This window comes from Zosterops lateralis (assembly GCF_965231275.1).
Source record: "Zosterops lateralis genome assembly, chromosome: 3".
Classification (NCBI taxonomy): domain Eukaryota; kingdom Metazoa; phylum Chordata; class Aves; order Passeriformes; family Zosteropidae; genus Zosterops; species Zosterops lateralis.
In genome coordinates this window covers 35242956-35256608 of record NC_139764.1, presented here as the reverse complement: position 1 = coordinate 35256608, position 13653 = coordinate 35242956, and the positions used below count along the sequence as shown (strand labels likewise).

The 13653-nt window shown below is 40.5% G+C and overlaps 2 protein-coding genes across 3 annotated transcripts in view; one reads left to right on the top strand and one right to left on the bottom strand.

Moving 5' to 3' along the window:
• Positions 1–3: 3 nt before the first annotated feature.
• On the bottom strand, positions 4–8171 carry GPATCH11 (G-patch domain containing 11). Of its 2 annotated transcripts, none has more exons than XM_083857569.1 (9): positions 7840–8171; positions 7491–7717; positions 6596–6637; positions 6396–6516; positions 5587–5677; positions 4338–4442; positions 3471–3552; positions 2829–2914; positions 4–145 (listed from the first exon to the last, which is right to left on the bottom strand). In XM_083857569.1, exons 1-8 carry the CDS (start codon positions 7884–7886, stop codon positions 2859–2861), a joined length of 771 nt encoding a protein of 256 aa, XP_083713695.1. In that variant the 5' UTR covers positions 7887–8171; the 3' UTR covers positions 4–145; positions 2829–2858. The 2 variants fall into 2 exon arrangements, with proteins under 2 accessions (XP_083713695.1, XP_083713694.1); XM_083857568.1 differs by lacking the exon at positions 4–145 and adding an exon at positions 2350–2500.
• A 258-nt stretch (positions 8172–8429) lies between these two features.
• The window catches only part of HEATR5B (HEAT repeat containing 5B), a 55224-nt gene continuing 50000 nt past the window's right edge, over positions 8430–13653 (top strand). The window contains exons 1-4 of the mRNA XM_083857129.1: positions 8430–8485; positions 10916–11084; positions 11518–11729; positions 13317–13425. Coding sequence (XP_083713255.1) covers positions 10959–11084; positions 11518–11729; positions 13317–13425 — 447 coding nt within the window. The 5' untranslated portion in view covers positions 8430–8485; positions 10916–10958. The remainder of the gene's footprint in view (positions 8486–10915; positions 11085–11517; positions 11730–13316; positions 13426–13653) is intronic.

The window sequence follows — 13653 nt, the reverse complement described above, 5'->3', positions numbered from 1 at the left end:
TGTTTATAAATCCAGAGTTTAATGAATTTATTACAATTGATGAAATGACAACAGATGTCAGAAGCAACAGCAAGACCTGGGGTGTGTCTTTTCCTTGGCCACATCATCATTCGTGTCTGCCAGCTGCAACCAGGACAGGGCACTTCTGCAAGAAATCATGTACAATATTTACCTGGAAATATAGCTTGTGGATGAGCTGGAGTGTTCTGTAAAATAAGTAATAGAACCTACTCCTTTCCTCCTCAAAGATTATGTTGATGTGCTAAAGTGCTAAGTGAGTTGTGGCACAGCCCTCCATGTGCTGCATCTGTTATGCCTTAAGGTTATCTATTGCTTTCCATGGAAGAAGTGCTGTCTGGTGCTATGTGACTCAAACCTTTGATTTGTTCAGTGATATTGTTAGTAATTACCAAAATGCTCCCATTAATACCAAGACTAGTTTTGGCAGAAAAGATACTAGGAATAGGTGCATGTTATTCTTCACTGAATTTCAGTACTTTAGGTTGAGTTTTCTCATCTCTTCACAGCTGCTGCTGACCTAGCACCTTCAGTGCTCTAGACTTTAAACTTGTAAAATGAGGATTTCTTAAAAATTTAGATGTTAAACATTCAGCTTCTAGGAAATCTAGTTTAAAACAAATCTCAATTTTTGAAAACTTTAGGTTTTGATGGTTGTTTTTTTTTTTTTTTTTTGGACAGGAACATTCAAAATGCTATTAATATAGGAAAATTCTCCAATTGCCTCAGTAATCCTAGGCTGAGAGAGCACTTTAAACATACCCATGCTTCTAGGTTTTAGTCCCTTATTGTAATACTGAGGCATGCCTAACCCTTAATAACTGTACTGAGTACCTCTGCTGTGCCCACTGCCAGCCCCACAAAAGGCAACAGCACGTTCTCTGTTACTCTTCATTTTTATCCTTCGGAGTTCAGCCTTGCCTGAACTCCAAGAACTGTGTGTGTGAAAAGACAGGCACACTGGACCTTCAGGTGCTTGAAGGTTTTCTTTGAGGTTCTTTGAGCTCTGTCTTGTCAAACTGTTCATTCTGTGGGGCCAACAGAACTCTGTAAGGGCAAATGAGCAAGGATTTTTAAGCAAAAAAAAAAAAAAAAAAAGGTAATATGTGAAGTACTGTATGCTTTTTCTGAAATGTTAAATGGGTTAAAAGTGGGTGACTGCTCTAAAAGAAAGAATACAAATGAATGTATTTATACTCTTAGGGAAATTACTGATGTTCTGGTGTAAGTATTTGTTGCTAAGTAAGAATGTGATTGTGCATACTTTTGTAAGGCCTTACACTGTTTTCTTTTTTTCACTTTATCATGAATCATATATAGAATCATAAAATGGTTTAGGTTGGAAGGGACCTTAAAGATCATCCAATTTCAACTCCCCTACCCAAAGCAGGGACACTTTCCACTAGATGACATTACTCAAGGCCTTGTCCAACCTGGCTTTAAACACTGCTAGGAAAGGGGCATCCACAGCTTCTCTGGGAAACCTGTTACAGTACTTCATCACCTTCACAGGAAAGAATTTCTTCCTAATATTCAATCTCAACCTTTCACTTTGCAGCCATTCCCCCTTGTCCTGTTGCTATCTGCCCTTGGAAAAAGTCACTCTCCAGCTCTCTTGGCATCCCCCTTTAGGTACTGAAAGGCTGCTCTAAGGTCTCCCTGGAGCCTTCTCCAGGCTGAACAACTCCAACTCAAGCAACTTTGTTTGTCAGTTCCCTCAGGACCAGTGGATGCATGGCAGCAGGTCCATGGACTTGTGCACCTCTAGGTTCTTTAGATTTTCTTGAATCTCATATTTTTCTTGCCATCCCTGGCCAGACTGAATTCCATCAGGGCTTTATGCTTTCCTAACCTTATCCTTGACTGGAATTTATAAAGTATTTCACTAGTCTAATCAGTATTTCTTTCCAATACTCAAGCTCTGTGAGAAATTACATATCCTTACAGACAAAATACTACTATTTCTGCTTTTCTCTTTAATCTTGTTGAGATAAAATTAACATATAGCTGGACTTGATGATCATAAAGGTCTATTCCAACCTAAACAATTCTATGAAACTATTCATAATAAGAAAATTGATATGTGACAATTGATATCTTGGCTGCATTTCCTTTACAGTTTTTAGACAGAGAAATGTAGCATTGTTACCTTCTTGCTGTTAAATAATAGTGAGTTTGTCCCAGTAGTTTTTGATGTATTTTCCCTGCATAGTATTTGTATACTTCAGCATTGACTTTTTATAAATGGCTAGTTAGAGTAGTGACTGCTGTTCCCTAAAAATAAAAGGTCTATTAAAATGTATTTTTATGTAAAAAATGAAAACCCACATCATGATTTAATTCTATTTAATTATGGAAAATATGCACTTTTATATACAACAGAATATTGGCTCAAGTAATGTTACTGTCATGTTTCATAACCTCATTTTTCCCCCACCAAGTTTAAGACAGTAAGCAAAACCAGTCTGGTATTTGGGCATCCCTGTAAAGATAAAAAAAACCAACACATGTTTAACACATTATGCAATAAACTGATCAGGCAATACTTATATGCCTTTACTCATATTTGAATTTTATTACCAGTTGGGCAGTGCATAAACAAACATGTGAAAGACTTAATCTCCCTCTCAATTATGTTAGTTCAATTACAAATACTAAGTTTTAATTCCTATTAACTTGTGCATCAAACAGAAAATAAGAATTTAACTTGTCAACTTAAACTCATCTTCTGCATACTTTGGTATGAATTCTTGAGTATGGCACAGCTCTGAGCCTTTTAAAATATAAAAGATACTATGAATTATACATACTTATCTAGGGCTCCTTCCTTTAGACTGGCTTTAATCATGATCTGCAGCACTGTCTCCAGGACAGTTTGAAGCTAAATCTTCAGTGTCTACAGGATAATCAGAAAAAAAGTGAGTAATTGCAGCTCAGGGAAGGAAAGAATGGTTGCTAGAAATATTTCTAGATTCCATGCAGAACATTTTAAATAGAATTCAAGGTTTATATGTTAGTAACTCTCAAATTTGTTTTAAAACAACAAATACAAATTCTACTCTCTTTGGTGCTGTGAAACTGGATTGTTTCAGAAACATCTGCCAGCTTTTGCAGCTTTTTCTGGTATTGGTTTTAATATCTGAATTATGTTTTCTTAAAACTAATCAAATTACAATATAAATTCAAATAAATGTCAGTATGGTTGGATGTGTTTTGTTGTGTGGAGGTTTTTGGTTGGTTGGTTTTGGTTTTTCTGGATATAAGCCTAAAAATTGGCTAACAATCACAACAACAATATGTACCAAGTAGTTTGAAACCCAGCAGCCTGGAGGGAAAATTTGCTGTGTGGATTTGGAAGCTGCAGGAAGAGGAACACAAAGGATGTATTCTACAGCTGGAGTTTAGCTGCAGAAGCAAAGTAAAGCACCTCCAAAAGCTTGGTTCACTCTCACCTTCATACGTTGTCCCACACCAAATGCAGTAGAAGTGCTCCTCTCTCAGATAGGCTGTCAGGATGTGTAGCTTTTCTGATACCTGGAGATATGTACAGGTATGTGATGACCTGGGGCTCACATGACATAAACCACTTTGAGCTACTGGTTTGCTAAAATAAAGTGTTTAACCTAATGCTGTGGAAAAGCTACACAAGGCTGTGGCCCAGTCAGATATGAAGTTTCCCACATTTGTAGAATAGTGCACAGGAATTCATGATCTCTGGAAAGTTAATGGCTGTTGTTTGCTTATCCTTCTTTCCAGATAAGAAACCTGCACTGAAGAGAGAGAGCTAAAAATGTTACTTAGCTACCCGATTTCATGTAGATGGTATCTTTTGTGAATTTTTTCACACCTAATCCCTGCCAATCCAACACATAAGGCTAGCAACAGTTCTGTAATCTAGATCTTAAAAATATGTATTTCCAATCTCCATTTTGAGATAATCTGTTAAGCATCTTCAGAAATTAATTAGTAACTCTAAACTTCAACCTCAGACATGAGATGAGACATCCAAAATAAAAGCTCAAAAGCAAATAACTGCATATCATGGCTAAGGCACAAAAATGTTCAGAATTTAATTTCTATGCTATTTTTTTCAAAGATCAGCCTCAAAACAGATGAACAATAAACCGGTGGTTTAATGTTTTACATTTTATTATGTAACTGCTATAAAAGTCACTGCTCTGGGATTGCAAAGGGGCCCTTTACAGCATGGGAAACATGTACACATACATCCTTTATACATGTATGTATACATACATACTGTTTCAAGGAATATTAAGTTTAATTCTGAATTGAGCAATTAATTTGGTTGAAGAGCTTACACTTAAGTCTGAGCTTGTGCATTCATCCTCCTTGTCTTCCTCATCCTTTTTGTCTTCCTCTTCAGGTTCAATCCAAAACCAAGTCTCCTTGGGAACATCAATATCCTTAAATAACAAGGGATTTAAATGGAAGTTAACTTTGTAGGTTTTCTTGTAAAACGCTGGATAAAACTAATTCCTAGGAAGTGTGAACTGTTACCATTTAAAACTTGCATGTATAGTATTACCAAGAATTACTGAAGTTGTTGGTAAGTACAGTCCTCTACAAGAAGGATTATTCACTTCTTTGTTTTTTAAACAATGGAATGCATGCCAATGCTAACACCTAGTTCTATTTCATCTGTTTGGTATGTGCAAGGCTACACAGTAACATCTCACACCAAGCCTGTGAGCTTGTTTATCAATTGAAGACATGCTGCCCCAAGTTACTGTATCAAGAGATCACTTAGTGCTTCCTAATTCACCGCAGGTAAAGTTAAAGGAAGAAAAGTAAGCAAGGATAACTAAGCTTAATTCAGCTGACTTCATTTGGAGCTAACTAAGTAGTATTGAATAATCTCAACAGAACTTGTGAGGTGGTATTAGTCTCCACCTGGTTAAGAGGGAAAAAAAAATTCTTTAAGTTTTCAGTGGAAAAAATTCATAGTAGTTCACTGCTGTTACTCATATTATTCCTTGCAAGTGGAAGGTACTTAGTTTTGTGTGGGGTTTTGTTTGTTTGTTTTTTTTTTAATGCTACTTTGGTGAATCTGCTCCTTCCCTCAATGATGATCCCCATTCTTGGAGATACTAAAGATCTGCCTGGTCCTGGACAACCTGCTTTAAATGGCTCTGCTTGAGGAGGAAGGCTGAACAAGATGAGTTCCAGAGTTCATTCCCAATGTCAATCACTGAGTGATGCTGTTGCTCCCTCACTTAAAGCAAACAGCACCATTATTTAGCATGGCCTGATACTGGCTACTGGAAGATATGCAAACAGCTTAGAAGTAACCACAAGAATGCAGAAGCAAAAACAAAGGTCCTCACATAAATTAACATGAGGTTGGTGTGCACCTTCAATTATCTTAATGGTACAAACGTAGACTTTGAAATATTTCAAAGAGGACTGAAGTGTTGCCAAACATCAAGACCTGAAGCTAGTCAGGCCACAATTTTAAAGAACTTCCAAGAACTGAACCACTACATTGTAACCTGTATCTCTAACCTCTAAGTGTTCCTTCCAACCCCCCAGAAAACCCCCAGGTCTCACTTTTTGCATATCTAATTGCTGGCAGGCCCTCTGGCTTTTTCGCAGGTCCCCTTCCATCTTACGTTCTTCTTGTTTGGTTTTGAATCTTATTCTGTTAAGGACAAGCAGAGGTCAATAAGCAGCCAGACACACAGTGACAGATGTATTACAGTCCACAGCTTTACAAAACCCGAAAATCTAAGATTCTATTCCTACTGATTTTCTCAGACCTGAACAACACTGAAGTTAAGAAGTAATTTGGACATTATTTCTGTGGGAGCACACTTGTACTTTTTGGGAATTATACCTTCAAGATACATTTTTTGACCACACTACACTGTTTCTTCATCAGGTTTTCCTAAGACATAAAAAAGTGGTTCACTGAACATCTGCAAAAGACACAGCCTTTCCTAAGCTGCTCTTCTCCATATATTACAGGCAAACCAGGAGAAAATCAAAACAATACAATCTTTAAAAAATGTACCCTGACTTCTAAAACCATTGTATCAACATTGCTCAGGAATATCTGTGGATTTTGTATTTCAAAATATACGTTTCTTCAATTTAAAAAGCTGCATATGACTTGAGAAAAGTTAGTATGTATATTGTTTCTGTTATTAACAATTACAAATGGTGCAGCACGTGGTTTTAGCATTACAGTGTTCATCTAGTTTTGATTTAGAACTGAGAAACAATTAGTCTGTATTGTAACTCTCACCTTTCATTCAAAACATTCAAAAATAGTAGCAATTTAAAAGAATAACCAAATATCAAGCATAAAAAGAATTGCTATTTAGACACTGCTTGGAATACCAGTTGTATGACTTTACCTGAACTGATCTGCAGCTTGTTCATTTGCTTGTTTTTTCATATGGAGTTTCTGTCTATAGTTTTCCAGTTTTTCTTCAGCTTTTCGCTTTTTTAATTCCTCATGACCAAGCCCACTTCTGCCTATGTAAGTTCAAAAGATGAATGTAAGCAGTTGAGAAGCTCTGATATCCAGCTAAATAAATCAGAAAGCACCACAAACCTGTTTTTATGTTCAGAGGAATAGGTTCAACAATGCCTTCTCCTGTAAGAGAAAAAAATATGTCAATTAAAAACCCTTGAGCTTTTCTCAAACTATGATTTGTGCAGTACATTCAAGCAGGCAAGCTGCTTTTGCCATTATTGTGATTTTTTTTTGTTCGGAAGTTGAAAACTTCCCAATCAACATACATTTAGTGCACTACAAATGAAACAGCTGTACTGGAAACTCCCTCTCTTTTTTGGCTTGTCTGCTGGAATCCTATGTACTTTTTTTGTCACAGGACCAAAGTGAAAGAAAATGTGTTGATGTGACAGGTGCAACATGCCTGTGATGAAGACTGCTTTGTTACTGCCTTCTGGAGCATTTTCATTCTGCAATCTCACAACAATGATGAAGAATAAAAAGAATCTGTCTGAGCCAGTTCATTGTGATTGTCTGCCAGAGATGCTGAACTGGCACAGCAGTTATTGATTCCTTGTTTTACTGATTTTACTTCATTAAGGCTTCATAAAGGTAGGCCAGTGTGCACTGTTTCTTTTTCACAATCCAGCTATAAATTTCAAGAGGGTCTAATGTTTTTTTGACGGCTATTAGCTTTGCAAAACCATCAAAACATTCTTAATGGAATTCCTGTAGTGTATACAAGTGCATTTATTGAGCTGCAAGTGCTGCTCTTCCCTTACATCCCTCAGTAAGTCAGTAAAGAGTAAAACTAGTACAATCTTATTCTTGCTCTCATATTTTCTTCTCTCACAGCACCTTCACAGTTCTGTAATGCTGTGGTTCTCCAAAAAGCACTTACTGACCTGTCAACAGATTAAGTGACAGCTGCAGTGTGTCAAATATTAAGGTGTAGCTGAATACAGAAATGCACTTCAGAGAGTGACAAACTTACCACTCTTGCCAAGGGCTTGACCACTCTTGTAGCCCATCTTCTGGAGCAAAGCAAATCCTTTGTTCTCGTTGCCCAACGCACTTTTCAGTACCAAGTCCCGTCTCTCTTTTTCTTCTTCTTTTATGCTTTTTTGTCTGTTCTTCTCATTGGCTTCTTTTTGCTTTTCTTCTTTCTGAATCGCTTCCTTCACCCGCCTCACCATGGGCAAGCCGGGCCTTACATCCTGCCTGCGAGTTAGCAATTCCAGCAAACATTAGCGCTTTGTTTTTTTAAAAACAGGTTTACAATCACTTGAGAGGAGTGAAAAAAAAAAAAAAAAAAAAGAAAAAAAAAAGAACTACCTACTTACTTAATAAACAAATCAGACATATAGTCTTCCTCTTCATCTCCCTCCATGCTTAGCACGCCTCTATGCCGACGCCTGGGCTATGGACGCCGTCAGTGCGTGTCACCGAGCATTTTATTTCTCTGCGCCTCCCTTGTGAGGCGGGCACGGAGGGGCCGAGCCACGAAAACACCTGAAACCCGCCGGGCTGGGCTGGGCTGGGCCTGGCTGCCCCCTGCCAGCCCTGGGGCACCCGCGCCGCCTCCAAGCCCGGGAGCCCCACAGGCTGCAGCCAAGGGCCGGGAGCGGGTCCGGCGGCGGGAGCGGCCCGGGCCCCGCACACCCACCGGGCCCTGACCTGGCTCGGGCCCCGCACACCCACCGGGCCCTGACGCGGCGCCTGCGCGGGCCCGCCCCGCCCGCCGGCGCCTGCGCCTCTCCCGCTTCCTGCTGCGCGGCCGCGGTGTCTCCGCGCTCCGTCCGCGCCGGGGCCGGCCTGGGGCAGCGCCGCTTGTGTCCCCATAACGCCCCTCCCGGGTACGGCGGGGGCTGAGCCCGCCAGTGATGGTGCCGAGGCCGGGGGCGAGCGCGGCGCAGCGCGCACACACCTGTCCGTCCTGTCCGTGAGCGGCGCCGGGGCTGGCGGGACCGGCCGCCGCACGGGAGGAGCGTAAGTGACCCTGAGGGGCCCGGCCCGGGGCTGCGGGGAGCGGGGCAGGCCCGCGCTGCCCCTCGGCCTTGGCGGCGTGTGGGGCCGGTGTGTGCGGGGCTGCGGGCCCGGGGGCGGCGGGCAGCGTCCCTTCCCCCGGCAGCGCCCCTTCCCTCGGCCTCACCGCCCGAGCATCGTTCCCTGGCGGCCGGTCAGTGCTGCACCGCGGCGCTGCCTCCTGAGGGGCTTTCAGACCCAGGCATCCTGCCCTTTGAGCTGCTGCAGGTTATCAAAGTAGCCGATACACGTCGGGGGTTTTCCCCAGGCGCGGAAACCTTTTCACCCGATGGAGTCCTCCAGCAGCGTGTGATTCCCCAGAACTTGCCTTTTCTCGGCTCTCTCGCTCCACTGGAGTGCGCGCGTGATGAAGGAACGGAAAGTTGGCTTAGGCATAGGAAAACAGCTGGGGAATAGAAAGGAATTTTAGCACATCTGAACGGTTTCGTGTCTGTAATGCTCTGACATACCTCACTGGTGCTGGTTGGCTTTGATCGGCTTTGGCTCTGCATCCTGCGGGAGATCACAGTGCATCTATTTCTTGTAGCATTCACCGCAAGATCCGTACCAGCATCACCAGGCTTTTCCTTGTTTTTTGGAGCAAACCTTTGGGCAGTGTCAGTGAGCTTTGGGTTGTCTGCCTGTGCAGCTCCGTGTTACACTGACTGTTCAGTTGGCTGATTGTTTGTGTGATTGTTCTTGTGTCTGATGCCTTGTGCTTCACCAGCTCAGCTGAAGGTATGTGCAGGTTTTGTTGCTTAGACCCTGTTTTTTCTTAATTTTAGATGAAGCAGTACAGGAGTGTGGGGAAGGTGCATAAGATGTCCATGGTTCTTATGGCCAGGGGCAAATTAAACCTTTTGTGTGGGGAGGAAAAGGAATAATGAGCTGTGCTGTCCAGCAGAACTGACGGTATTTATGTGCTGTGTGGGTGTGACAAACAGTGCAAATCTCTGGGATGATATCCAAAGAATCACGGTGCCATCATTCATTGCATCTCTCTCTGCTCTCATGTAAAGGTGTTTTGAGGTGATGTGTCTGAGTTATTGACAGGCAGTGCTTTCTCAGTTCTTTATAAATGTAAAGAAAACACAAAAAATGTCTTTAGAGGCGTTAGGGAGGGCTGTGTGTGCTCCATATGTGGCTCTTTCACCTTTGCAGTGAAAAATGTGCAAAGTGCTGAAATGCAGGGAACAACCTTAACATTAAAGACATTGTGATGCTTTTCCTTCATCAGGACCAAATCATTAAGGTGTTCTTAGAACTATAATTAATATGTCACCTTACTAATGTCTCATTTGGGGACGGTTAAAAAAAAAGCACTTTAAGTCACTTCATTTGACTTTAAGAATTTGTTGAATTTGACCGTGAATGAGGAAGCAGCTATGAGCTCTTGAAAGCACAAGTGGAGCAGTGCAGCTGTCAAAAAGATGATGTCTGTTGAAAGCTGATGTCTTACATAATACTCTGTAGTTGTGTTGCTTTCTCTGTTTTGCCTGAGATCCTAGTTTCAGCATCACTGTATTCAGGTTTCGGGGCTGGGTAGCATTTTTGCTTTTTGGGTTTCTTTTTGCTGGAGGTGGTTGATTTAATGTTGTGATTTTAGGTAGATTTTGTGGGTTTTCCCCTTCTTTCAGCTTTGCATTGAATAGCTACACTTTTTTTCAGGTGGTTTGCTAAGATGAAGTTGGCAGAGTGTTTCCTTACACTGATAGTGTGCTTTTTGTAGTGCTTTGATGCCAGCCCCCGTTGACTGAGCAGGATCACCAGTGTTCCATCTGCAGGATTTTGTCTGCTGGGGATACCTGCAGGTCTTTGGCTGCTGTCCTGTGTTCTAGGCTGTCACCCCTAAGGCTTGCTGGATTTCAGGGAGCTTACTTGTTCAGCACTTAAAGCAAGGCTGGTGGGGTCAGGGAGAACTTGGATCAGTGATGCTGAATCCTATCACTGTTCCTGCTTCTCCCAAACTTGCATTGGCTGGAAATTCCTACTTGTGGTAGGCTCAGCTCGTTTGTTGAGGGGTGGTGAGAAGGGGGCCAGGTTCATGCCCCAGCTTTGGGAGCGTGCACAAGAGCCTTGACTCACAACAATCCTTTTTCTCTTTCTTCTAAGTGGAGACAGATGATTTCTTTACTTTCTTTAAACAGGGACTTTGGTATGTTTTTCTTGGCTGAGAATTTGTACCCTGAAATTGCCTGTAGGTGCTCTTTTAACAATTAACTGCTCTATTTCCTGAAATACTAATGACTGGACTCAGTTTGTAAATATGTAGCGGCTTTTATGTGGGACTGTTTAGCTAAGACAAGTCTAAGCAAGCTGAACATTTTCATTCGATTTTCAGAGCTTTGTACTGATGCATTGTACTTTATACTAATATTTACATTTTTATTTTAGAGTTTCTACACAAATTTGCAATAAAATTGGAGTTTAATCCATTATGGAGCTGGCTCATAGTTTGCTACTGAACGAAGAAGCATTAGCTCAAATCACAGAAGCAAAGAGACCAGTTTTCATCTTTGAATGGTTGAGATTTTTGGATAAAGTGCTGGTAGCTGCCAACAAGGTAATTTAATGGGTTTCCTCCCCATTTCTTTCTAAAGAAACTTTCTTTTAAAAAGCATTTGTAATAGTTTCATGCCAGAGAAAGTTGACTAGTAATGGCCAGATAGTAGCTGTATGGTTTCAGATTCAGCCTGAAAAGTCTCTGTGCTAATCTGTAGATTTTAAGTGTTTAATTATAGGCAGTCAGTAGGCAGCTAGTAAGTATTTTTGAAAAGTAAACATTCAATAGGACAGCAGCTAATTTTGGGCATTTAGCATCTGTCTCTGCTGTTATTGAATGTTTCTCGTATCTCTCTGAGACAAGCAATTTGCTGAGTTACATACAATTGGGAGTGGTATAAGATTTACTTCCATTTCTTGTAGATTTTTCTGGGTGTTAGAAGCAACACAGAGGATTAAACTACTTTTCTTATTTATTTTTGGTCTGTTAACAGACAGATGTCAAGGAAAAACAGAAGAAACTTGTAGAGCAGCTAACAGGACTCATCAGCAGTTCCCCTGGGCCACCCACACGGAAGCTGCTTGCAAAAAATCTTGCTGCTCTCTACAGTATTGGAGACACATTTACTGTTTTTCAGACACTTGACAAGTGTAATGACATCATCAAGAGCAAAGATGATACTGCAGCCTACCTGCCCACTAAACTGTATGTTTTGGGGAAAGGGGGAATGATTTTTTAAGCCAAGCGGTCCTGGATATTACAGAAGAATCTGCCTGTATATGTGCATGCTATGTTTTACACTTTTATTTTGTGTGCTTGTTTGGAGTTACATATGCTTGATATAGATAGCAGAGAAAAGCACTGGATTGGGATTGGGCAGGGCAGGACTCAAAGGTGACACATACATGTCTGTGTGACAGTGAAATGATTTTCTCTAGGCAAGGTACTATGTTATGACTCTTCACCTACTTATGGCATGGAGAGGATAACAGTTAATGAAGGCATTCCACCAGTGGAATTACTGCTGATTGTGCTCAAGTGTCCACCATTAAAGGTGGAACACACAGATTGTCAAACCAAGGTGTTATCTGTGCCTAGAGAATTGTAACTAAATAATCAAGTTTTTTTCCCCATCAGACATTGCCTTTTCTATTCCCCTACCATGCTAAGCTGCCCAGGTCTCTCAAGCAGAGTCTCTACACATGGATATGTGTGTACATGGATGTGTGATCCAGTTTATCTTTAGTCATCAGAGCAGTGCCATTGGTAGGGATTTGGTTAATGCCACAAACAACTCCCACTGAAAATGTTTTTGATACTTTCCCATGTACTGCTTCCTGTGTTCACGGTGTTTAGTGAACTCAAATTTGGTCTTGCCTTCAGATGTTATGCCAACAATAGGATTTGACAATAAAATCTGAAGTAGTCACCGTTTGGGCAGATACTGTCCTCTTATTTCTAGCTCTTGCAGCTGTGTGAGGAATTTATATAAGTCGGAAATGTTTTCTACTATAATATGCTCTGAAATTTATGCTACCAAGTCACAGTCCAGCAGGTTTTTTTAATGGACACATGCCCATTAAGGGGGAGGCTCTAATGAGTTTGTGATGTAACTTTGCTAAAAAACTATTTAGCCAGCAAATGCAGATTTTAAAAAAAGTCTCATTCTTTGTGATGAAAAAGTGCATGTTTTCAGGAGCTGCTTCTGTGACTGTCCTGAAACAGTTTGTATATATAACTGCAATGTAGTGGTAACTACATATTCCTAATCTCAAATGACAGAGCAAGAAAAACATATAAATAACTGTTTATAAATTCAGAAATTTTACAGTGCCTGTAAATTTTCTTATGTTATGCAATAATTTCTGCATTTTAAGTTCTTAGTCTTGAAAAACCCCACAATTCAGTATCTACAGTCAGGGTATATTACAGGTTGGGGCTTTCTTGCAGGTGCTTGGAAAAGAGACAGTTTATTGAAATACAAAATCCTAATCTTGCTGAGATTTCAGCCCATCTTTTTTTTCTCCAGAATTTTTCACTCTGTGTAGACCCTATAGTAACACCTTTTCAAATACATTTATATACTTAAAAGATGGTAACTTTTTTATTACTTTTTTTTGGTAAACAAAAAAATTATTTAAATGGACCATGTTTAACAGCCAGTAAAAGTAGTGGGTAGCAAAAAGACTTCTATTCATCAATGTTGATTAGAACATACATTTCTATTTAACTATTTGCTTTCATTTGGATGATACAATAATATGTGTACTCTTTTTCTCTGTTTCCTCATAGGGCTGCTGTGGCATGTGTTGGAGCATTTTATGAAAAAATGGGCAGAATGCTGGGTAGTTCTTTTCCAGAAACTGTGAATAATCTGTTAAAGTCTCTGAAAAGTGCAGAGGTAAGTTTCAGTTTATTTATGTGGTCTTAATTCCATTTTAAACTGAAACCTACTTCCTCCAGAAGTGTTTGCCAAATTGTCTAGATTGTTTTTCTTCTGCATTGAAGGATGAAAATCACTTACCTAGCTAGTTTCAAGTCTACTACAGAGAGTTTAGACTTTATCATATGAATATTGTAATAGTTACTTCATAGTGGCATCAATAATTAAGATTCAGGAATGACTATC